General features: G+C 39.2%; 2 protein-coding genes across 2 annotated transcripts in view; both read right to left on the bottom strand.

The window, feature by feature from the left end:
- The window catches only part of LOC308134696 (protocadherin alpha-8-like), a gene marked incomplete at both ends in the record, with an annotated part of 36,675 nt that overhangs the window by 7,214 nt on the left and 1,643 nt on the right, over nt 1–27,818 (bottom strand). The window lies entirely within an intron of this gene.
- LOC308134600 (uncharacterized protein) lies at nt 717–6,640 on the bottom strand (the record flags this gene model as incomplete). The annotated part of the gene is made up of 2 exons (XM_080502372.1): nt 717–3,170; nt 4,229–6,640. 2 exons carry the CDS (start codon nt 6,638–6,640, stop codon nt 717–719), a joined length of 4,866 nt encoding a protein of 1,621 aa, XP_080358498.1.

Here is a 27,818-nt window from a genome sequence, read left to right on the forward strand (position 1 = left end):
TTTTTTTTGTCTTGTTTTGTTTTTTTAATGAAAGCTTTTTAGGATATGAATCCAGACATGTTCTCCGTTCTACACAATCACTACAACAAATTCAGGAATAATTGTTTGGCTAGAAAAAGGCTTCCTATATTAACATTTAGAATCATTTAAGCTTTAAACATTTATATATATATATATATATATATATATATATATATATATATATATATATATATATATATATATATATATATATATACACATATATATATAATGTAGTACAGTAATGTAATACAGAATTATGAAATATAACTTCAGCACTTCAATGCTCTTTGTGCATGGATTACTTTGAAACGCAAATCATACCTGATGTGACGATGCGATTTTGTTACAGTTATGCTAATGAAAACATCAACTCGTCTACTTTAATTAAAAAAAGCCCATACCTACTAATATGTAACTCAGGGGAGTCTTGGTTATGTCTCTTAAAGAGACACACTTGACTGACAGCTTTCAAGAAACGCACATCCAGATCCTTGAATCAGCACCAAGGACAGTTACTCACTCAGAAAGGCAATACAAAGACAATAGGCAGACAAAAAGAAAATGCGACAGTGCGAAAACACTGTGACTTTTTAAATGTATTGCCTGAAAGGTGGTTTGACCACCCACATAAAAAATAACGCTGTAGAATTAACAAACATGTTCCTTTTAACCATAAGTAAAATATATGATTATTATGTGACTGTTCTTACCTTCTCTTTGTTGGGTAAAGTCTGGGTCCGGGTGAAAGTGTCTGTTCCATTTATACTGATCAGTTCACCATCTACAGGTGGAAACTGTGCCGGGAAAACAACCATATCACTCTTCAGTGTATCTGAGCTGAAACACACGTCGTACTGCTGAGTAGATTTGGAGTAAGACCAACTCCCGTCAGGGTGGGTGGTGATCATGGGGGCGCTGTACCTGCTGAAAGATTCGTCTGTCCTGTGGCACCTTACAGCTATTAAACTGATGAGACTGAGCAGGAAGATGACGGACACTGACACGATGGCGATCAGCAGGTACAGGTTAAAATCCGAGAAGTTGTCCTCCTTCATAGGCACATGTCTGAACTGAGTCTGGATGTCAGCGGTGTTTTCAACCACCACCACATCTATAGAGACAGTAGCTGTCAGGGAGGGCTCTCCATTATCAGAAATCAGCACCACCAAGGGGTGAGTTTTCAGGTCATTGTCACTCATCCTCCTCTTTGTCCTGATTTCTCCAGTGCTGGTTCCGATCCTGAACAGGTTGTTTCCTTTGGGTTCAGACAGGTGATAAGAAAGCAGTGCGTTGTATCCAGAGTCAGCATCTACAGCCCTGATCTTTGCCACAAAGTATCCTGCTTCAGCAGAATATGGAATGTTCTCACTATTAACGGAGCCGTGCTCAGAATAAGGAGCAAGGATCGAGGGACTGTTGTCATTTTCATCAAGGATAAAAACATTGACGGTCACGTAGCTGCTGAGCGGAGGAACACCAGAGTCTGTGGCCTGAACCTTGAACTGAAACATTTTCATCTCCTCAAAGTTAAAAGATTGCAAGCTGATAATTTCTCCGTTTTCTGAGTTAATATTCACCATGGCAGAGGACGGTAATGAGTTACTGTGATTTTTTAAAAATGAATAGGTCACGTGACCATTTTTATCAATATCAGAATCAACTGCAATCGCAGTTTTTAGAACCGCTCCAACTGGACTATTTTCTTTCACGTAAACATCCAGAACTGGCTCAGAAAAACGTGGTGGGTTGTCATTGACATCAGAAATCTCAACAAAGACCATGCTCGTACTTGAAAGAGCTGGAGTCCCTTCATCGGTTGTAACTATAGTTACATTGTACTGAGCCTTCGTCTCTCTATCAAGTGGGCCATCAACTACCAATGAGTAATAGTTTTTATAATTTGTGTCAAGTTTAAACGGTGTTTTGTTTTCAATGAAAGCTTTAACCGCACCATTGTTCCCTCTATCCTTATCCAGCACTGAGACGAGAGCAATAGCGGTGCCTTTCTCTGCGTCCTCTTTCACTGCGCTCAACAGTGACGTCACAGTGATCTCGGGGGCGTTATCGTTTAGGTCCACCAGCTCAACCAGCACCTTACAATGAGCAGACATCGGAGGCTGGCCTTTGTCACTCGCCTGAGCGTGAATTTCAAATGCAGGATTTTCTTCAAAATCGATGTCACCTTTGATTAAAATTGCCCCTGTCTCAAAATCAATTTGAAATATATCCAATATGTGATCTTGGCCTTTCTTTCTTAAAGAGTATATTATTTCACTATTTAACAACTCATCAGCGTCCGTAGCATTCAGAACAATAACGGTGGAGCCTATTGGAAGGTTTTCAGGAATCTGAACCTTGTATAACGATTGACTGAAAAGAGGATGGTTATCATTTGCATCTAAAACATTTATAATGATCTCTGAGGTTCCTGATTTCGGCGGATTTCCTCCGTCAACAGCCGTCAACGTGAGTTTAATCACAGGATCATGCTCACGGTCTAAAGGCTTCTGCAGCACCAACTCTGCAGACACACTATCTCCACCTTTGTGGATATCCAAAGAGAAATGCATATTATTGCTAAGCTTATACGTATTAACGCTATTTTTACCAACATCCAAATCAGATGCTTCTATCAGTCCAAATCTGATTCCGGGCAACGTGTTTTCTGCAACATCGAGCGACTGTAAATGCTCAGAGAAAACAGGAGCATTGTCGTTAATGTCGAGTATTGTTACTTCTAAACGATAAAGCTTCAGTGGATTGTTGATGACGGCCTCCATATTGACGGTGCATTTCGCTGCTTTTGCACAAAGCTCTTCTCTGTCTATTCTTTCACAGACATAAAGAACACCCGTTTGTAGATTTATATCAAAATACTTCTTACTTGATCCACCAACAATCTGAAACTTGCGAGACTCTAAATCTTGGACATTTATATTCAGATCCTTGGCGATATTTCCGACAGAAGTCCCCGGGTTTACTTCCTCTGAAACGGAATAGGAGAGCTGTCCAGATACCGCTACGAGACAGTAAGTCAGCAGCACGACGGCAATAGATATCCGAGGAAGCCGTATTCTGTCTTTGGAATACATGGTTATATCCACATCAAAAGCCACGAATCCTACTCCAGGCACATTCAACTCGGTCTTGAAAAGGAGGAAGACCTTCGCAAACAAATTCTAGTACCAGCCACATGGATGCAGTTTTCCACCTCTTTCTTCACGTTGCGCCTCTTTGTAACAAAGCCCAGATGATACGCGACGTATTTTGCACCGGGAGGAGTTTTGGGCGTCAAAATAACTTAAGCATGTCATGGTCTATAGTGTCATCTTGTGGTGAGGCAAGATAACTGCAAAACTCTTCTGCTAAGTACAACGATTCAATGACCTATCCACTCATCCAAACATATAGCATACATTAAAATGAAAATATAAGCACATTCTAAAATGCCATGTCTCATGATTGCAATACACAGAAAACAGTGTAATACTACATCTAATTTTTGTTTTGTTCTGGTGTGTCTTTTTTATTTTTTATTAAAAATGCTCAATTGTCTCTTACAATGGATAACAACTACAATAAACAGTCTACTTTCATTACGTGTAAAACGTTAAGTTACACGTTCTAAAATGAAACAAATAAACACATTGCCATAAAACTTCCGATTACATGAGAGAACAAATTTGTTTTCTTTTTTTAAAGAGCAAACTTTGAAAAGGACATTGAGCAAAAAAAAGTCACATTGTGTGTCACCAGATAAATCAGAGACAATGTAGTGTGTAAAACCCCTAAACAAAAGCCATAATTTGAACTGAGTTTAAATTATTTGACGTCGTTCTCTCCACACCTATACCTAATAAGCTTCAAATATAACTAACATCACGTATCGTTTTCCTATTTTCAACTTGTTTAGAATCAATCAGAAAATACAAAGGACTTAAAAATAAAAGTCTAGCATGATTAGCATGACGGACTCGTCGCATGTCACCTTTCAGACCGCACTTAACAAAAAGCAAAACTCATTTCAGCACCATAGACAGCGATTCACCCCTCAACGCAAAACGCCAGTGACGGATAAACAATCAATACGGTATTTTTCTACCACAGTACGGAAATACATATAAATTCAAGGTAAATAAAAGTGTAGTTAAAGTAATTAAATGTTATTCACTCGAATCTAAACAGTTTTCCTCAGTTCTCGAACGTTAAAGTGTGCATCGGGATACATTTTTCTTACCTTTTCTTTGTTGGGTAAAGTCTGAGTCCTGCTGAAAGTGTCTCCTCCATTTATACTGATCAGTTCACCATCAACAGGAGGAAAAGGTGCGGGGAAAACCACTACATCACTCTTCAGTGTGTCTGAGCTGAAACACACGTCGTATTGCTGAGTAGATTTGGAGTAAGACCAGCTGCCGTCAGGGTGGGTGGTGATCATGGGGGCGCTGTACCTGCTGAAAGAGCCGTCTGTCCTGTGGCACCTGAATGCTATTAAACTGATGAGGCTCAGCAGGAAGATGACGGACACTGAAACGATGGCGATCAGCAGGTACAGGTTCAAATCTGAGAAGGTGTCCTCCTTTATAGGCACATGTCTGAACTGAGTCTGGATGTCAGCGCTGTTTTCAACCACCACCACATCAATAGAGACAGTAGCTGTCAGGGAGGGCTCTCCATTATCAGAAACCAGCACCACCAAGGGGTGAGTTTTCAGGTCATTGTCACTCATCCTCCTCTTAGTCCTGATTTCTCCGGTGCTGGTTCCGATCCTGAACAGGTTGTTTCCTTTGGGTTCAGACAGGTGATAAGAAAGCAGTGCGTTGTATCCAGAGTCTGCATCTACAGCCCTGATCTTTGCCACAAAGTATCCTGCTTCAGCAGAATATGGAATGTTCTCACTGTTAACGGAGCCGTGCTCAGAATAAGGAGCAAGAATCGAGGGACTGTTGTCATTTTCATCAAGGATAAAAACATTGACAGTCACGTTGCTGCGGAGCGGAGGAACACCAGAGTCTGTGGCCTGAACTTTGAACTGAAACGTTTGCATCTCCTCAAAGTTAAAAGACTGTAGACTGATAGTTTCTCCAGTCTCTGCGTTTATATTTACTATTGTGGATGATGGTAAAGTGAGACTATTACTTCCTAAAAATGAATAGGTAATTTGACCGTTTTGGTCGCTGTCAGCATCAGTCGCAGTTATTATTTTAATCACTGCTCCCGGGCTATTCTCATTCACGTACACATTTAGTACACCCTCTGAGAACAGAGGTGCGTTATCATTGACATCAGAAACTCGAATAGAAACCAAACTGGTGCTGGAAAGTGGTGGGCTACCTTTATCCATAGCAACTATAGTCACTTTGTAGTTAGATACGCGCTCCCTGTCCAGCAGCCCGTCCACTAGTAGAGAATAGTAGTTCTTATAGTTTGTTTCAAGCTTGAATGGAGCATCATTTTTAATCTCGATTTGAATCTCACCATTTTTCCCCCCGTCTTTATCAAGGACTGACACAAGTGCCACCGCGGTGCCCACCGCAGCATCCTCCTTCACTGTGTTAAGCAGGGACGTCACTGTGATCTCAGGCGCATTGTCATTTTGATCCACCACTTCCACCAGTACCTTACAGTGAGCAGACATTGGAGGTTGTCCTCTGTCACTAGCCTCAACACGTATCTCAAATGCTCTTTTCTCCTCGAAATCTATGTCTCCTTTAACGCTAATGACACCTGTATCTTTTTCAATTTCAAATATGTCAAGTACCCGGTCTTGATCCTTAGTTCTTAGAGAATAAATTATGTCGCCGTTTGGGCCCTCATCTGCGTCTGTTGCGTTCACTGTGATTATTGTTGTGCCATGAGGCGCGTTTTCGGCTATTTTTGTTTTGTACAAAGATTCCCTAAATACCGGAATATTGTCATTAATGTCCAACACATTAACAACGATCTTCGAAGTACCTGATTTTGGGGGGTTTCCTCCATCTACAGCGGTCAAAATCATGGTGATCACAGCTTGCCTTTCTCGGTCTAAAGCCTTGTGCAGCACCAACTCAGCAGAGACGCTGTCGCCTGCCTTGTGCACTGCCAAAGAGAAATGCTCGTTGTGGCTTAATTTGTACGTACTAACACCGTTTTTACCAACATCTACATCAGTTGCTTCAGACAATGCAAATTTCACCCCCGGTAATGTATGTTCTGCAATATATAAATTTTGCAGTTTGGTCGTAAACACTGGCGCATTGTCGTTCACATCTAAAATATCCACATCGATACGATAAAGCTTTAATGGATTATTAATCACAGCTTCGACACTTACAGAGCATTTTAGTTCTTCTGAGCAAAGCTCCTCTCGGTCTATTCTCTCATTGACGTGCAGGGCACCAGTCTGTATATTTACCTCGAAATATTTTCGTTTTAATCCTGTAACAATCTGAAACATCCGAGATTGCAGCTCTTTTAAATTAACATTTAAATCCTTAGCTATATTTCCAACAGGAGTCCCGACGTTTACCTCCTCTGAAATTGTATAAGAGAGCTGTCCGGCCACCGTTTGCCAGTGTAAATCCAGTAGAAAAAGGCACGTATACATCCCAAAATAGCTCCACTTATAAGGCGGTAGCATTTCTGCAAAATGAGGCGAAAAAACAAACAAATATGAAAGAAGTGTAGAGGATATTTTCCGAAGTGAGCTTGTTCTAATAGTAACTGTTTGTCCCACTGCCGTCGGTGTCTTTTTTAACAAAGACTGAAGAAGCAGACGCCTGAAAACAGGAGGGGCCATTTGGATTAAACAGCAGGATGAATCCTGATGGATCAACAGCAGCGCCATGTGGTGGATGAGGGGGAATGCACGGGGTGCGTGGAAATAATATTCACCAGCAAACACAACTGAGACATGTCTTGTCAATGAAATGTCACACTTGCAAACAGACATCTAATATCGAATACCACCTTTCGTTTCGAGGAGTTCAATAAAATTAAGCCTGAAGGCCTGAAAGGATGCGGAGGAGTTTCTTACTTCAAGCCTTTCTGATATTTATCTTTTGTTGTTTTTACATAGGGACGTATCTAATATGTGTATACTGTATACATGTATGTGTTTATGCCTGAAAAAACACTGCATGTTGTACATTGTATCATATAAAAAGCACCCCGCCCAAAAAAAAAAAAAACAAAAAAAAACGACAGCACAGATCAAATCCATAAACCTCCCCCCCCCAAAAAAAGTTCTGCCAAATGAAAGAAAAAAAAATTCTTGAAAATTGGAATAACCTGGAAGAATACATATTTTAAATTAAAAACTTCGTTCATGGATTCTTTGTTGGTCATCTAGTTTGTGTGGCGGTATGAAGACAGAGGTGCTCAAAACCATCAAAACTTTTGGTTGATGAGTCTAAAATACTTAATGGCTCACTACCGGACAATAAACACAAAACACGGACCCTTCTGAAAGTACAACAGGAGTCGGCAACCTGCAGCCACATGCAGCTCCTTGGTCCCTCTGCTGCGGCTCCTTGAGCCTTTGTCCCACTGCAGTTCATCCCGGAGCTGGACGGTACGGTAAGGCAAAGCTCACCTAGAACTATTCGTATTGCGTGGCTCCACCACAGAGAGTGCGGTAAAATGGGCCAACGGCGGAGCATCCTATGTTTCATATCTATGGCTTCGGTAGACCCCGGTGCTGTGGAGCGCCAATAGAAGAGGCGAGCAACCCTACTTCTTAAACTCACCAAAGGGTTGTTCAAATGGTCATCCAAGTGAATGGATTGTCTTAGTCATTTGAGTTATTTGCACATGTGTACTATTACCACCCACTCCAGGACCTGCATCACTAATGCAAATATGCAATAAGTACACACTAGTTTTTAGTGGCCCTGGTCTCTTTATTCAACATGTGTGTTTTTTCTGAGGTTAATTTGAACCAGGAAATACATTAAATCAATGATTAAACTGAATACCCAGCAACCATAATTGCAGATACACAGTTTAAATTAGTATATACATATGATTTCATAGTTTATTTTTTTCCTTCGAAATTCTGATTTTCTTTTTTACTAGTATCAATAAAAAACAGGATGTTCAATGGGCAGAACTAATTATAGGGGATATTATTAAATGTAATACAATACATGCTATAGTCGTATTTTAACATAATTCTTTGTGTATGTGTTCATGCATTTATTCTTGTATGTATTTCTACAAGCTTTGTGAAACAATGTTTTTTTTTTTTTTCCCCTCCCGTCACTCAAACTTCCTGAACTCAGCGCGGCTGCAGACTTTCAGGTGAGAGAGGGGTGGAGCGCTCCCTGCTCACGAGGTGAACGGAGGAGCTCAGCTTACTATATAAGTGCTGAACGATTCAGTGGAGGTGAACGACTCTTTCGAGTTTCGAGCTGACTCGGATATTCGAGCTGAACCACTGAGACGAGGTGAGTCGGCATGCATGCTGAGCTACACATACGAGTTGACTTGAGTGAGCGAGCTGAAAGACTCATGTGACTGTGGAGCCGGCAGCTGAAACGTTTATATTTCAGGGCAGTATTATAATTGTAAGTGGCAAACAACATAAACTCAGTTTAAAAACCATTGAGTATAAAATCTGTACAGGGACTTCATGAGACATTTACTGAGAACATTATATTGCTTACTGCAGATGGAGTGGTGGTGTTCACGTTACAGTCTCACAATCTTGTGCATTCTTCCAACTTGATATAAATTTACTTTCCAGCCATGTAGAGTTCAGTTTATTTCACTTATATGAAGAAACAACTTCCCTCTTTATCCAGACATTTTATTTTAAGATGTGAACTTAAGAAAATCATACTTTAAAGTTAGTTGTACATGAATAACCAACCGCTTCTCTGCCCCCAATGACATCTTGGGCTCGCTTGTTTTAATAAACTAGCAGCACCATCTTACTGCGACGGCATTTCAAACCAGCACGATCAAACCTGCAGTGAAGGTGTGTGTTCTTTTTAAAAGCACAGCTGTGCCTGCAGACAATCACACAGGTGTTCCTCATCAACCATCCAGCACAGTTTCAGTGCAGTCCAATCACCACAGCTTCAGCAGACCTGAATCTAATGATGATGTCATCACCAAGGTTGTGAAAAAGCCCAAGAGTGAGCCTTTCATTGCACTCAGCTGTGCTGCAACTGTGAGAGAGCTAAACCCTGCAGAACTCCAGCCTTCGACTTGGGCACCCCTGCTCTAGATGAATCAATAATAATAATAATAACAATAATATCAAACTTATATAGCACTTTCTTTATATTTTATTGGCTGGTTTCACATTGACAGTGCTTCTACTCCACTGCTGTCATACTTTCATTAAAATGTAAGGGATTGATACATTATTTACGATGAAGACTTATTTCAGTAACATCGCTTGAATAACTGCAATACTTTATTAAGCTCTCCTCCCTAAAAATACATTTCTGTCTCGGTAAACTCATGTCAGACATTTTCCGTATGTGCTATTTTCTCTGTTTTGTCTCTCTGGGTAAATAATATATTTATCCAAACCCAATGTTGTATTGCATGCGTCTTTGTTCTGCAGTTTATTTTGGTGTATCTCAGTGTTTCTCATCACTTCCTCAGGAACAGTCATCACAAGCTTCTAAACAGTCCATATTTTGTAATCCTAGGATTAACCCAGTGATTCAGAAACTCCTGTCCTATTTCCACTCTGTGGGAAACATGATTTGAATTGAAATGATTAATAACCTTTCAACAGCTTCTCTTATCCGCCAATCCCCAAATGCAATAATGATAATAATGATAATGGCTCACAAAGGATGAACTCTATGCATAAGAGAAAAATGTGTACCATGTGAAGCACTGAGGACAGTACTGCACATAAAGGGTATTCACACACATCCATACACACAATTCTCATCTTTCCAAACAGTCCATAATGAAATGCAATGATTCATAGGTTACTTGTAGGTCACAGTCTTGGACACAGACCATGCAGCTTTAGTCTGGATTACATTCCTCATAAAATCACCATGACGCATTCAAAACCAGCAGTTTATTCAGCACAGTAAGATTATCTTTTAAAAGGTCAAAATAATCATCATGACAAATATGAATTACAGCAGACTGTCAATCCGAATCCTACCCGAGACTTAATTATGGAGCATGCTTGTTAAGTGAAGCATGTAATAGAGATAGAAAAGTGGTGATCACATCATAACCATGTCCACTGGTGTTACTCATCTGGGAAACATTTGCAGAATAATCAGTTAATAAATAAGTTATCTGTTCAAAAGTTCTGGAAAATATGTTTATCAGACATTTGTTCATTTTCAGGTGTATTAATTGATATAAATCACTTGTACAGAGCATATGCTAATTGCTTTGCTGAATAATTCATTAGTAGATAAATTGTGCTTTAGATAAACACATATCTATTCCCATATGGATGGAGTTCTGCCTAGCAAATGTGGTGGTTATGTAAATGTGGGCTGGGTATCCTGCCTCACAATGTGCACATCTCACAGAGATAGGCAATAATCAATAGCATCATGGGCAGTAGTATTGGATTGGTAGAGGAATCACTGTGGAATATGTGAAGGGAGGGGTGTGCAGAGGCGGAAGCAGTCAGGAGCACCGTCATAGGCATGTTCACTGCATTATTAAAGAAAACCCACCATGTGCAGTCACTAAATTAACAATTGTATCGCTTCCATCTCGTTATTTTTCTGATATTCCTTTTGTATAGACATCAGTAGTGTGATTGCTGTGTGTTTGCTGTAATGGTGATACTGTACAGTATGTGTGTGTATGTCTGTGTGTGAGTGAGTGTATGGGGGAAGGGTGCGAGCTGAACATGCTCCAAGGCGAGTCCTCCCCCTTTTTCTCTCTCCTCTTGAACAGCTCTGTTGTCTCCATAGCAACGCCATCTTGGACACACACACACACACACACACACACACACACACACACACACACACACACACACACACACACACACACACACACACACACACACACACACACACACACACACACACACACAAAATGCAACAAAAACTTACCTGTTAGACAGTCATTGAAAGAACAGGATCAGGCAGCACATGGAAGAAAAACAAGAACATAATGCGTTAGTTAGAATTGTATTAGTTGTAAATGTTAGTTGCACACATTTGCACACACACACACACCCTCACACACATGTATGCGCATGTATGCGCACACACACTTTGTAATGTCATGCAACTGTGCGCTTACTTGTTACAATATCCAGAGTATTGTTTAACATACTCCCTCATTTTCTTCCTGCTATTGCGCACATTCATGTTCTATGAAGTGAATAAATGATTCCTATGACAACAGCCATAAACCACATTACATACTCAAACTCTCCTCAGTAAACACAAACCATATACTGATACACAACAGACTGTCAGAGGTTGTGGCCATGTGGCTCATACATTGGTAATGTAGCACTGCAGCAGCATATTCACACTGACAGCACTTTAGCTGCAGTGCCTTGCATCTCTTTCCACCCCCATAAACCCTCAGAGAGCATGACCTTTACATTCAGCCATGCCCAACCTACTGTATCCTCTGGGTCAGGGATCTGGAGCCCACCCCCTCCTCCTCCCTATTCCTGCAGCTTGCACACATTACATCCTGGTGCTTGTGATAGGGCACTGATGTGATTATGCAGTTTTTCTGGAGTAGAGCTTGTTACAACACAAGGGGGCAACCTACTCCTTGTACATGTTTCCTCCTGCACTCCTGTTTCAACACTATGGCATGCTTCTTATTAAGATGTGTTTATTCTTATGTCTATCTCATGTGCAAAGCCATGTTAATTAAGTCGGTAATACAACTGTGCTTGTCAGTGGTTGTCACAGCAATGTGACTATAACTGACCTGAAATCCAGCAGAACACAAAGGTTTCGCATTATCTCATAATGTATCAAGTGAAATGGTACAAACAGGCTAAAATATCAGGAATTAAGTCATTGGAGAATAGCAAGAAAGCATAACTGCGAAGTAGACACGTGAGGAGAAAAAAAATATTTGCTTTTACTTAATGTGATCTCGTGTTTTAAGTGCTGATGTTTCACCTCACAAATACAGAAATATTATAATATATAAAACTGAAGAAAGGCAGAGACACACAAGGATACCCAATAGAGATTAATCACTCCTCTTCCTATTCTAATCCAACTGCCACTTATTAATTTATTTCCAAATCTGTGCTTGCCTCCACTGGTTTCAGGAGTAAGTAGGGCAGGGGCGGATCCGGAGAAGCATGAGCCGGAACAAGATGAAAACCAGGACAGAGCAATATGGAATGTGCCCAAACACACACATGCATACAGCACTGAGAGGCACACAGCAACACAGTGGAACACAGTGTTCACTCATTTGGAAAGTAATGCCACGCTGCCTAAAAATCATATAATTAGTTACTCTACTGTAAAGCAACACAGCTGGAGAGCAGCATGTCGTGGCCACAGTGTGATTGCTCCAATTAGTGTCATGAGCTGTCATTTCACAACTTGGCTGATATGACATGAGGGCAAAATTATTATTCACCACACACACATTTCATAAAACAGTTAGTGTAGAGTGCAATTAATTTTCTGGAATGCTGTTGCTAGTTTCACTCTTTGACACGTCTCTAAGCATTTATATTTTACAGCTCTATGTTGAATGCAGCCATGTCAGACATTGTTCGGACATTGTTTACTCATCAAAAACCACACAAAAGCCACATTTAACACCAGGCTTAAATTAAACATTTGATGATTGTAATGATGCATCTGTGCAACATGAATGGAAGGTGATCAGGGCTTGATCAATTTAAATGGTAGAGAGATGAGGGTGAGGTGTCTTAAAAAAAAAAGAAAAGAAACACATGCAGTCCATGCATAAAATTCATTCATATGATCCTGATCCCAGGAAAACATTGATGTGGACTCAGCAATGTGCCTCACAGCTTGTGAAAGCAAGCAGCCTGTCTGGCTTGGTTTGCAACACCAGACAATCATTCAAAACTGTCAATAGGATTTGGTAAAAGCGAACGCAACACAGAAATCTGATTGGGTAGCGAGAATCTGTGTAACTGTAATGGACACACTGATTGGCTCAACCCTGTGCCTAGCGACAAAGGCAGCATCTGATAGATCTCTCCTTTCACAGGGAGCACCCACAATTGATTCACTCTCTCCCCTCCTGTATCCATGGTGACGCAGATGCAGCCCCTGTTGGTACCCCTCCCTCTATCCCCCGCCACCACACCCTAGTACTCTGTGTATTTGCCAAGGAGAGAGGTTATTTTTACCGAATTGCAACCACACAAATGTATATACAGGATTATATCTGAACAACATGCGCATGGTTTGTGTTGGTTCAAGCATTTAATTTAACAGAGAACATTCACAGCTCACACTGCACGCTGCATCTCTCATTTTCTTTCTTTCTGTTTCCTTGTCACACACGGAAATACCCAGAATCAAACATTTTTTTGGTGGGATTATAAATAAATCTAGCATCATAGGCAGACATGGATAACCTAGATTTGTCAATCATACAGTTCACTGGGGAAGCGAACATGTACAATTTTTGGCTTAAATCAGACCGAGTGGAAAGTAGGACAGGACCTGCTATCTGTGGATCCATAATGACAAAGAAAATCAATCGCGATACATGTCAATATACACTACCAGATACACTGTAATAACATGTTAAATAAATGAATGTATTGACACAGAGCCTCACACAAGGAGTGGCAAGTAAGTCAAATTTTCGCCACAAGGAGGAGCTTTTTCACCCTTTCCTTTGTTCTCTAATGCAGGTCCACATGCGGAGAGACACCAGCTGATGTCAGAGCCAAGCAAGCTCTAAAGCTTTTTATTAGATTAGCAGACTCACACACACTTCAAAAATCGTATCATTGACATAGATACACTCCCTGTTGTGGTGTCTGTGAGGCTTTTTATTTGCTTGCGGAAATTAAAATGTCAGCGGTCCCTCATGGGAAAAGAGATGCAGATATGTTGTGTCTAATACCTGCAGATTCTCATGCAGCCTGATCTATATCAAGACAAAACGGTAAAGGGAGGGAGATAGCACTACTAGCTACAGGCGAGCATTAGGGGTAATACAAAGTATAGTTTAAAATGCATCATGTAAGATACTAAGAGCAAGCACCAAAACAGCTGCTGTTAAATATATATTTGATCCAGATTCTGTTGTCTCATTTATATATCCCATACCTCTGGATTTGCTATTTGTCATGCAGCATGGGATCTGTAGCAGGCAGTGCTCACTTTGAACTCCACTGCAGGTGCAGGCCTGCTGTGCCAGGTCATGTCCTATTTCTTAAAAAAAAAAAAAAATGAATGAATTATAGAGGAGAGCACTGGCCTGCAGAGAATCTGACGTTAGAAAAATGGCAGAAGAGATTTTGTGAGGCTGCTCCACTTTCCACAGAAACTGAAGATAACTATTTATAAAATAATGACTCGCCTCCCATTGGTTTGGGCTGGGACTCAGACGCTGCAGCTCCCTGAGAGGAGCAAACACCATCTTTCACTCTCATCATCATCAAAACTTAAACATGTACATGGAGCCCATGAAAGCACAGAAACTGCTTTAGTCGTGGTGAGGATGAAACGGACATGATGAGTATACATTTTAACTTATGTGCTACAGCATGTCGGGGTGTTTCCAAGAGATATAACTCCAGTACATATAAATGAAAATTAATTAAAAGCAAATGTTCAGCAACGCACCATTTTGCATTACATCCCAGCCTTACGGTGGTTTGTATTATACTTTTTATTAATTGCTCCATCTTTGTCAACTTTTTCTCAACTCATTTCTTAAAACGCAGTCAAAATGTTTGGTGCTATAAGAGGTACTTCTGACATTGTGTCTGCTTTAGAGCAAACATGAAATCAATTTTTTTACAATCAAACACAGCCACAAATCAAAGCTTCCAACAGATAATAACAGTGATTTGACACCCATGTCACAACTGGCTTAAATGCAATCATAAAACAGGTTCAGAATAGGTCATAAAGGTATTAAGAGCAGGACAGACTTTGATTTTGCATGCGTGATTGACAGTGAGTTTATGTGCAGCTAACTGTGTAGGCCAGAGTGCGTGCACACACACACACACACACACACAAGCACACACAGAAAATTAAAGTTGAGTGATACCTACACTATGCATGTTGGAGCCTTTCAACAGCACTCTCCATGGTAACATTAAGGTGATTCTACTTAATCGCATTATAAGAGTGGCACAAAAGAATTAGCACTTTACACACTTTACAGAAGCCTTAATCCCGGACAACTGGGGATACTGACAGACATGTCAGAAAGGAGACTGCTTGGACAGGAGTTCACTATTTAAAGAACCTCATATGGACCAGCGATAATACTCACTGACATTAAATATTTTATATATTGCATACCTGTAAGTAAAACTTTATATATTAAGGTCATATATGCTTTCCACCAGTATGATACATTCCATTCCATTGGTATTTACTCAGTTTTTTTCTGGTTGTTTTTGTTTTTTGTTTTTTTTTTTTTATTATTGTGTCTTTCATTTGAGGACAAAGCAAAGTGAGTATAGGATTACGACACACATTACAAAATGAACAAGGGCTCAAGGAACAATTACACTCAAGTCTTATCACAGAGACCTATTTACAGTGGTGTGGAAACAACCAGAGTGTCTTGTGTGTTATTTTGCTTTCATGTTTTATAACAACTTTGTTATGCACAACCTTGTTCCTCTTTTTCGCATCAAGGAGGTTCTCACTTAATTATCTGTAATTTGATGCATAGATTATCTAGCCTTATATCTGCTGTCAAAAAAACTAAAAGTTTGGGGGTGCATAAAAGATTTAACCAGTACCTCACATTTAATCACAGTGAACTAAACACATCAAACAACACACCAACGTATCCAATCATTGTCCTGAAGCCAACTGGTCTTTCTTGAAGTTTCAAAAATGGATTACCTCTAATCATAAAAGCTTTCTCATTCTAACTTGTCTGGAAGTCTAATATTTATACTGTGGAATACTAATATGTTCTGTTAATAAATAGTAATCCATCATTAGATTTACTCCATCCACAATTGCCGAGTTTATTGCCAAGACATACAATGTTGTTCATTCTTACACACAGTTCTTGAATGAATGAATGAATGAATGAAACAACTTCCTGTTTACAAAAATGAATAATGTAATTTTCTTGAAGTGTGACACTCATTCTGCTGTCAAATGTTTTGGATCTGTTAGCAAGTTTGTAATAAATGCATTGCGGTTATGCTGACAACAGTCACATTTGATAGATTTGTTATTCCCCTACAAGAAAATACCTGTATGCACATATGCATATACGATCCACTCATCTTAATTACAGCTTTGATAAGTAATAGTCAGCTGAAGAAAGCTATATGATGTGTGGAATATGATACAAATAATTTAAGACTTTATTTCAGTTATTAAAAGTTTTACTGTAACTGGTACCATGTGTAATATCATCTAACAGTACAATTGCCCATAAAGTATCAGCAGAAAAAATAAATAAATATATCAGCTAAGTAAATAGTAAAGGTGTGAGAATGATAATCTTTTTTTGTCGGTGTTCACATTGCAACTTGTATTTTGATAATGTGAGTATAGGAGATATAGTAAGGTTGTGGGTTCCAATACAGGCTGTTCTCTGGGCATGCGTGGGTTTTCTCAAGGTACTCTGGTTTCCTTCTTCCACAGTCCAGACACATGCATGTGAGATTAATTGGTGATACATGGTGTCAATTATGTATTGTGTTACATTTAATGAGTCCTAAAGAAAATATCCCTTGATGTGAACATTTATTCATTTAAAAGCTGGGTATTGTGATGTTTTAATAACAACAAAAGGAATACTGTGATCAAAATGCAATCTGATAGTAAAAAATACTATGGTCCTACCCTTAAGCCTGAGGACTGAGCAGGAATGAGAAATATAGTAATATTACAATTAAGGTATGGGCCCCAGTATACAAACATTTACAAACAATAAACAGATGCACATGTTCTTATCTTCTTCAAACAATTATTTTCAAAATATGGACACTGTAATCTGCTAACAGTGATGTGACAGTGCAATCATATTTTCAGCACATATGATTCCGTCCGTGATGTAGCCATCAATGGAATTGAGTCAACAACAGACAACTGAAATAGTTGCGACAAATCCATGCGAGCGCAAATACATACACACACTTGCCCAGAGTGACTGAATAACCCTAACCCTAATTTTTTTGTTTGTTAGCTTGAGGCCATAAAAAAGCAGACGAATGCAGTTTTTACTTGATGTCTGGAGCATCCTGCTGCTGCTGTGCAGTTCACAGAAAAGGACATGTGCTCTGGTACGCACATGCATCCACTCACTGCCCCAAGTTGTGCTGAATGAAGAGGCAAATATTTTAGTAGTAATACTATTACTATACCCATAGCAATCCAACCATAATTGAAAAGTATGAGTTAAATCAAGTGCAAAACTGAATAGAAAACGTCGATTTCTTATCAGCTTGCAGTTTGCACAAAGCAACAGGAGGGGGCGTAATGAATATAAACTGCAAGGGTGTGTAGGAGGGCGGGAGAGCGACTATCAAAATCAAATGTTCTTTGTGTCAGGATGAAAATAAAGAGATTTGCAGACAAAGATGGAAGACATGAACTGGGAACGGACGAAGGTGCAGTGGATAGTGGGAATGAGAAGGAAGACAGGATGTGGAGTGATAGAGAACAAAGGCAGGGGGAAAGAAAGAGGCAGTCGGTGGGAGGAGAGAGTGGGGTATGAGTCAGGCTTATAGCGTTACCACACATCATCCACACACATGTCTCATTGTTTTATTCATGCACTGCACCCACTTCGGTAAGATGGCAGAACACGGACATCGATTTAGTAATTATAACCTATGTAAACAAACACCTGCAGAACCGGAGTGCAGCCCCGGGACATCACACAATCTACAGTATACTCTGGCCAGTTCCAAGTTAAAATATGACAAGAATTAATCCCAAAAGCAGACATTCCTCTTTTTTTCTATTTTCCTAACAGATGGGTCGTCTAAAAATAAACACAGCAGACCAACTTTACAAAATGAAAAGCCACATGTGGGATGAGATGAGTCACCCTCTGTACTGAACAGCTCACTGGTTCACACTCACAGAGATGACCAGAGGGAGTCAAATGACGTCCAGTTTATTTCTAAAACAAGAATTATACAAGCAGGAGAAACTCTTCACACCGCCATGTTTAAGTTTACTCTCTGAATCTGCACAAACCACATAGATGTCATGTGATCACACATTTGATATCAGCCCAGTGACTGTGTGCAGCCTCCAGAGACCACAGATCAATACATGATTGCTGTAAATTCACACACAGTCTGTTTGGTTACTCACTTCAGTTTCAAGGAAAAAAAGGACATGTTTTGTAATAAAATGTGCTATTAATGACTCAAGGTACATCCTGTTCTTTTTCGAAATTTGAGCTTGAAGAGGGAAAGGAAAATGTCTGATGCTCAGCTTTACCTTGTTTGGGATTAAAAAAAAAAAAGTTTTACACACATTAAACTAATAAACCGTCAAAAAAAGTCAACTTTTTATTTTTTAACAAATATCCTTGCAGGAATCTATTTATTTGTTTATCTAACAAAATAGTTATTAGCCATGAGGCAGACATGTTATATGGAAAACACATGTGAACTGTGATCTGCCAAAAGATTTCCCTCAATCTTGGAGGAATATATCTTACATAAGTGTAAAGTGATCCCATATATATATATATATATATATATATATATATATATGTGTGTGTGTGTGTGTGTGTGTGTATGTTACTTTATGTTTGTGGTTGTGGAACACAGTATACAAACAAGGCTGAGCAGTTACTCAAGATACTTAATGAGGGGGCCACATAAGTCAAAACGCCAGAGGGAAGAGGGATACTGCAGAGAGGGACGGGCTATGTCACCCACAGCCAACGTTTGAGCCCATCCAAACATGGCCACAAATGCAAAATACAGCATTAATCAGTCAAGTATATCACATTTTGGTCCTTTTACAAGCCCATTTACCCCACAGCGAGCAGCGCAAAGATACTCCCAAAAGAAGGCAATCCTCTTATAAAGGCTTCATCTTGTGTGAAAGGGGCACTGCTGCTTTCCCCAGTCATTGTATTTTTCAACTCACACTTTTTAAATCTAGATTTCATGATGCTTCACTATCTGTGTTTATGTTTGTAAAATGGTCAATTTAAATGAGATTATTACACCAACTGTGTCTTTAATAGTTTGCTTCTTAATCGCATGCAGTCTCTCCTGTAGCCTGGCTATGACCCATCAGTCAGTACATTCCTCCGGGCAGCTATGTGATTACCTAAGCACGGCAGCAGATGTTGTGGCTGTATGAGCACTGACGCCAGACAAGAGCAGTGCAGACCTGCATCTGTTCTGATCTCTGTTGATTCAGGAAAAAAAAAAAAGAAAGAAAAACAAAGCTATATGGCTGATAGTAGCTAGGAGACTGACCAAGGACTGGTCATTACATCAAAATGCTATTTTTAAGCCAACATGCTTTTCTTCATTGATGTTAAAATGCATGCATATACAAAATATGGCATGGGTAGAGAAATGTTTTAGAATAATACAATGAAACCCAGAGCTAAGCTTGTATCATCCAACAATAACTTGAAATGACACATAAAGATAATGTGTGCAAATGATTTTTGTTACTACAGTGTTGATCATGCTCAAAGATGCAGACACAGTGAACACCCCAGAGAAAGACTTCACCTTAATTCAGCTGCAGTAGAGTTATACTAAAATGAACACGGTCCAACCTATAGGATTCTTTCCCCAAGCACTCAGTCAGTGGACTGAGATGTAATGAAACTGAAGGCTTATATAAGTTTGTGGTGGAGAGGAGAAAGGGTCAAACTCGCCCACACAATATCACGCAGGGCAGACACGAGTGAGGCTGGAAAATGTATATTTATTTTGTATTTTAGCATTGCTATTCATAATTATAAGAAGATATGCCACACACATTCATAGATTATACTTGCATGTCTTTTTATCAACTCCAAAGAAGCAGGTTTGACCCAAATACTGAATAGGAGTGAATAGCTTGGGCCAATTCCCATCAAAGCCACACATGGCTCTCAACCTCGTCATGTTCTAGGACAAATGACGACAGTGAAAGGAGCTCTGCCAAGGAGCCGTGCCCCACAGTGGTGAATGCAGCCTGCTATTACATGTTTGGCCCACTGACTCTAATATTGCCCTCGTGTTGAACAAGTAAGATTTTTATAGAAACAAATTTGCTTTTTTAATGTTGCTGACTAATGTAAACTTAAATATTCAGAATCAAAATTCTATTTTTCTGCCAGAGTGGTGTATTTCATTAAAATGTAAGTAAATACTGTATCATTCATCGTTTAGGTAAACACAAACGTGGAATATTTAATGTTTGATATAAAAGAAGTTAAAGAAAAATAAAATGATACAAAGGAAGTTTGAATATCAACGCATCCCTGCATATTTAAAGTAGAGCACCACGAAGGGATGGAAAAATAGCTTATTGACCAAACGTTCTGTAAGCTGCACAGCAGGACTGCCTGTGCTTGCTGAGTATCACAAAAACAACATCCTGATCTGCCAAAACGCCACATCACTGGTACAGAGAGGAAGCGTTCAAACACTCAGCAGAGAGTGCATACAGTATTTGCTCAGATAAGAGTATTTTTCCCAACTCTGTTTAAGCATTATATCATATGTTGAAAAATATTGAAAATGCTCACATGCTCAATCTCCTCCTAAACAAAGTAATCATGAGTCTCACTTGCTCTTCACTTCTTCCTCAGGTGTGGCTGCTTCCACTGATTGAGAACCAGTAGAGAGGAAAGAAAATGTGCTTGCTTTTCCATTCCTCTATCAGCAGCAGAGGTAAGTGGAGCTGCAGTTGTTGAGGTAGTGTTGTGACCTAAGGTATTATGGATCATCTTCTTTTCAATTCCATTTTTCCCTGGTCAGTCATCACATGGCCTCACAGCTTTGTTTCCATGGAAGATGGGTTCAGTTAGTTGAGGGATAAAAAGAAGCATGTTTTGGTTCTAACCTTTAGGGTGCCAGTTATTTTTAGCTTTAACTTCAACTTTATTATTTGTCACTTGAGGGGTGATTTGTTAGGCAGCAAGAATGTAAAAAAAAAATACAATAAAAACTGTAAAAATGCAGTAAAATAATGTGCCTTTGTTATTTACAGTTGCTGAGTTAATAATGCTGCTTACTTACAGTAAACTAGTTTAATAAAGTAACACTTTGTTTTGCAATTATCTGATCTGATTTTGTTTATGTTCTTCCTCTTTTTGAACAAGCTTAACAGTAATGAACAGTAAGGAAGACAGAAAGACCGGGTCCTTAGTGTGCATTAATTTTTTGTGAATAAAGCTAAAGACCCTAATTCTTATTTGTACGCCCTCCTATGACTACAAGTATGAAACAATAATGTGCCTGTTATTGTCATTGCTAATTTAGACAAATCCAGTTATTCAAACTGTACATTTAGCTATCTGTTTGTTCTACTTTCATGTTTTTCAATGTTTAAAGTATGAAGGAATAGTATTGTTTTAATTGCACAGTGTAAGGGTAGCAAAAGTAGTAAAAGTTATGTTAATCTTTTATCACACAGTAATTGTGCTGCGATAACTTGCCCCCACTAGGATCAGCCCATTCTAATAACTACTAGAGAACATATAGTTTATGGGCCTAACATGGGGGGAATTAAAAAAAGTCAGGAGTCAGCTCTTGAAATGTCTTAGCCTTGTCTGTATAGCTGCATGAGCTTATTTAATGCTGTGAAAACGTTTTGGCAGTTGTCACTGATGAGAAAAAAAAAACCCTACAATATTCAACTACAGAAGAAAATATAATCGTTCTGGATTAAGCCTTGATTCTTAATTAGTGGGATTGGTAAACACATTAACAAAGACATAAATCAAATTTCAAAGTTAAAAATTCTCATTGTTAGATTTTCACTATAGTATATAATATTTGCTGCAACTGAATGTATCGGTAGGGTCAGATAATCAAATTACTGAGTAGTGGGGTTTTTTCAAACACTTACTCATAAAATACTGTACTTTAGTATACAATGTATACCATGTAATTGACTTTATTATGAAAAAACATAGGTCACTACTGAGCAGACCACCAATTTGAATGTAATACTTCAAACCTTCGGATCAATATGTTTATTTTATGCTATAAAATACCTGTTTACAAAATGAGTTGCCATAATATAACTTGTATGCCTTTCATCTGTGTATATTTTGTCCAGCTTAATTGATCCAATCAACATCATTGAGTTTTCCATTGTGTTTAATTTAGTACAATTAACCTTATATACGTAATTATATCTCTAGTAAAGTACACATTTTCTCTATTTCTGCACCTCTGATTATTGATGTGTAAAAATGTATTGGAGACTATTTATGTGCATTTGAATGAGTAAACTATTTTCTCTCATATGATGGTTGAGCTTCTCTAAACAATTTAAGGTGATCAAAAGCAGTTTTAATGTGTGATAAAGTTACCAGGTCTTGACTTGAATTCACAGTTAAGCTATTTTAATATACATCATGACCCACTTGCATAAAAAATGACTAAACTAACACTTAGGATTATTACTTTTTTGGTAACTGAGCAGACAAATGCACAATGTGTTATTTCAGTGAACTTTGCTTCTTATAAAACAAAGGAAAATATTTAATATATAAATTAAATACAACACACGTGGCAAATACATTCAAAGAACACACAAACAAAGAACTACCGAGATTTGATGTGGGACAAACTTGTTTTTTGTTAAGTCATATCAAAGGTTTTATGACAATTAATGCAACGAGGAACATATGGAACAGTCTGAATTACACCGCTGTGGTGTCACAGATTTTTTGTTTTGTAAAATAAAAAAGTGTTGAGAAGGAGAAGAGCCATTGAGGTGCAATCGTCAGATTTTGACTATATGGGAATATAAAAGGATATATCAAAGTAAACATCCTGAATAGATAAACTTGTAGTTATTCATTGTAAACTATTTTCAGTTTAAACTGAACATTAGATTTTTTGGGGGAATCAACTGTTGTTGATGTGATGGACTTACATCAGTGACATCCATTTTTTCTATGAGTTGCTCCTAGTATATTTTGATTTCAATCAATCTTTTCTCTGTTCTGCCTTGTGGTAAAAAAAAAGATCAGACACAGGTGGCCTGCTGTTATGCATGCCAGCATGCACAAAGTCGAGACAGAAGGACAATGGCTGCTTTTGCTATACAGTGCTGTATGTGTAAATTGGATGAACATCTCTGCTGCTGACCTCAATGTGAGTGGCGCCATCCACAAACAAAGCTGGAGCAATAAGAGTGAGTGTGCCCTACTGACACACAACAGTACATTTAGCATCCGCAGCCACAACCCTACAGGCATGAGGCACAGTGCCATACAGCGAGAGAGCATGTGGCAGAAAACGAGAGAGAAAGGAAGCAGAATGACTGCAGATCGAAAAATCTGAAAAACGTCTGGGAGACAGAGAAGGGTGATATATGAAGGAGGAAATGAAGGGCAAGCGCATAACAACAGGAAAAAGAGGCCAAGAGGAGGATGGGGGAGGGAAAAAAATTCAGTACGGCGGGAAAGCAGAGAAAGGAAGAGGGAGGAGGCAGACAGAAGCTGCAAAAAAGAGCAAGAATATACAGAGCACTACATGAAGCAAATCACTGGAAAACAAGAGAGCAGTGTTTTTTTGTTTTTGTCTTTTTTTATTAGAAAAATATAGAGAGATTTCTTGAAAGTTGTAATGTAACTAGATTTTTCTTTTAGGTTATTCACTCATGCAGGAAACATCAGAAAAAGGTGGAGAAAAATGGTTGTGGAGGAAGTCGACCTTGTGTTGTATTTGTGAGGGGGACAAGCCTGAATGCAGCAAAGTCATCCCCTCAAACTGTTGAAATGATTACGCAACCACTGTTGTAACTGGATTTCATACCTTTCTCCCCTCATAGCACTGAATGCAGTTTAATGAGGGAAACACTCTCACCCACTTAACATTGATAACATAAACAGACATGCAGAGGTCATTCCACTGTGAATAATATTCAGCACAGACATTCAGTATGCAAACACAATTGCACAGATATGCTGATCTAGCCAAGCAAACAGACAAAGCCAGTGGAGCAGGCAGCCACACCCCTGCGAAAAAGAGGAGAATGAACCATGTGCCATGCTGTACTGTACAATTTTGTTTTATAGCAATCAAAATATCCATAGATCAACCACTCAAAAGTGGTAGTATACGTTTCAGGATGCTGCATTGATGATACAGCATCGACACAATGTGTTGATCCATCAAAGAATCATTGCATTTCCTTCCTTCATTCACTCCTCTTCCCATCTGTTTCCTCTCTTTGGAAGCCTATAAAATACAGCGTCATGGAAAGAAAAATTATTTAAAAATCTGAAAAATACATTTCATAATTTCATCCAGCATGATCCACATCATGCACTTACTAGTTTTAATGGGATGCACTCGCATTTAATCACATCTTTTCTGGGCATCTGCTGTCCAGGCACAGCTTAGCACTGCTGTTGCACTGCAGCGCACATGATGACACACACACACACACACACACACACACACACAGACACAAAACATAAAATATTCACACACATACACACTGGGAGGCAGTTATCGTTACTGAGTAGAGCTAAATAAAGCTGGACAGGAAAATGTTGGGAAAATGTGTGCAGCCCCTCCATGAAGCCAAACCTCACCCTCCCTGTGAACTGATCCTTTACCTTTTGCTTCTGTATATATTATTTATTTATTTATTTTATCTCAATGGGCCAAAATACACCAACAGCTTTCAGACTTGTTCAATGATTATTTAGGATGCATGGTTTGTGCTAGTGCATCTCCAGTTAGGATGTGTTGGGTTGACCTAGTTATTTGAAGGAAGAGATTATCTCTATTCTCTAAAATATCTAATTAAAGGCTCAGCTCTTCCCGCCTTTACTGTTGCTTCAATATTTGTACCATCTGCTGCCTCGTTTACAATGATATTTCCATTGACCTAATCCACGTGTTCCCGGCAAAAAAGCCCATTTTCATTAAATAGTGTGAGATGCCTATGGATGATCCATACTGAAGCAACATCCCCTCCCCCCCCTCTGCTCCTCTGCCTATCCCTCCCTCTCTCGTTCATCCTCTACTGCTGCTGTTGCTAAGACTCCTGAATGCTTGCAACTCTGTGAAAACCAGTACACTCCAAGAGGTGGATCTCCTGGTGTGTTGCTATGGGCAACGCACAATATTTGACACAGAATCGAACCAGAAGTCTCCTATGTACAACTGCACACATGTGATAAAACATGACCTATTTCTCTGGCAAATCCAAATGGATTTTGTGAAGCTTGAATGTGATTCACATATATAAAGCATCTACAAATAAAATAAATTTCTTCAAAAATGACAAGGACACATTTATTGGTTTATGCTTCATAGACAAACTGAGACCTTAGCTGAGACGTCGCAATCAAACCAGACTGGCTGCACATTGTGATTCACTGCACGCTTGCCTCAGGGTTTCTCTGTTTTAACTCCAGCCATCCATGGCCCATTGAATCACCTCGACCACATCAGCAAGTAAGGCAAGTGAGGACCTCAAGTAACTCCTTGAGCTGGTCAGTCAATCCCCTTATATACATCCAATAACCCTCAGGTGAGAGAGAGAGAGAGAGAGAGAGATCTGAGGCAGAAAGAAATCACAATTTAATCTGTATATTTATTTCTAAGGATGACTTTTGGATGAGAGGTCAAATGTAATCAAAAGTTCACACACACACACATTCACATGCACACAGCATGATATAGTATCCATCGTGCAGATAATACGGACACATTAAATAGTAAGGAGGGCAGGTGACATGACATTAATCATAACTTGGTTATGTTTCTGTTCAAAATAAATTGTCACACATAATATAATATCAAACAATCCCCTGACAAGTACTCTGTGAGTTGGGCTTGTTTTAGACTCCATTCATCTTCAAAACTACTTTATCAAACTCGAGGTCAAACGACACTGGATCTGATTCCAGCTGACTGTGGGTGAAGCTGTGGTACACCGTGGACATGTCGCCAAACCAAAACAAGAGGCAGACAGTCACATGCATTACCACATACAGCCCTCAAAATGCTTGTTGATGATTTTTGAAATATAGTAAGAAACTGGATGACCATACACACACACACACACACATTATCATCCATCCATCCATCCATACATCCATACATCCATCCATCCATACATACATACATACATACATACATACATACATACATACATACATACATACTCTATACTGCTTTATCTTGTGCAGGGCCACAGGGCCACCTGTCCAGGATCCACCCTGGACAGATCGCCGGTCTGTCACAGGGCAAACACACACAGAGCCAGACAATCACGTGCTCAAAACTAGGTGCAATTTGGGGTCTGCAATTAACCTTGCATGCATGTTATTGGACTGTGGGAGAAAATTAGAGTACCCACTCACACATGGGGAGGACATGCAAACTCCATACAGAAAGGTCCAGCCGGGATTTGAACTATGGTATGGTCTCTGTGAGCACTATAAAAATAACCATTGTTTTATTATTATTATTATTAATAATAATAATAATAATAATAATAATAATAATAATAATAATAATAGTTATTATTATATTTTTATTATTTGCATTTTTAACATAGGAGCTGTATAATTGAAACAATAAGCAGTACTAGCAAAACAGTGCTGCTAATCAACCTCTAAGGCTCCAACAACTTAATGTAAACTACAGAGGCAAATGTTTGGTATTTGCTTTTCATTTTATTACTTGAACTAAATGAGGTGAAGATGTGATCTATGAACACTTGTGTTAAAATTGGAAAAAAATGATCTATCATTTATATTTGCACCAGAATTATATTTTGCAAATAAATCTTACCTCTTCAGAAGCACGTCTCCTGTCAGGGAGCACTAGAGTATTAGCATGACTTCCAGGGACTATAGTAGATCCAATACTCATTCTTGGTCCAACTAACATGTAACGTTTATCTCCAGATCTGTACTGAATGCTGTGACACAATGTTCCATCATAATTAGTCTCTTGTAGATATTTAGAAGTATATTCTGCAGATTTGGAGCACTGCATTGCAATCAGTACAATGATACTGATGAGGAATAGTGCCGAGACGGATCCTAACGTTATCATCAGGTAAAAAGTCACATTATTATCGTCATCATCTGTTGTTGCACTTTTCACATCAGAAGCTGCAAAAGCCTCTTTGGGCTCCACCAGTTTGACAATCACAGTCGCTGTTGCTGACAGTGAAACATTCCCATTGTCTTTGACCAGTATGACCAGTTTGTGTTCAGCCTCGTCTGTCTCTGTGAAGGAACGAAGTGTCCTGATCTGTCCTGTGTAGCGGTCCAAACCAAAGAGACTGTGGTCAGTAACTTCCTGCAGTGAGAACAATAACCAGCCGTTATATCCTATATCAGCGTCATAGGCTCTGACTTTAGTCACCAAGTGTCCTGCGTTGACATTGCGGGGAATCTCCTCCACACCTTCAGCAGAGCCGTTGGAGCTGAGTGGATACAGGATGACTGGAGCGTTGTCGTTCTGATCCAGAACGAATACATTGACTGTGACG

The sequence above is a fragment of the Blennius ocellaris genome, assembly GCF_963422515.1.
Source record: "Blennius ocellaris genome assembly, chromosome: 9".
In the NCBI taxonomy this organism is placed as follows: Eukaryota; Metazoa; Chordata; class Actinopteri; order Blenniiformes; family Blenniidae; genus Blennius; species Blennius ocellaris.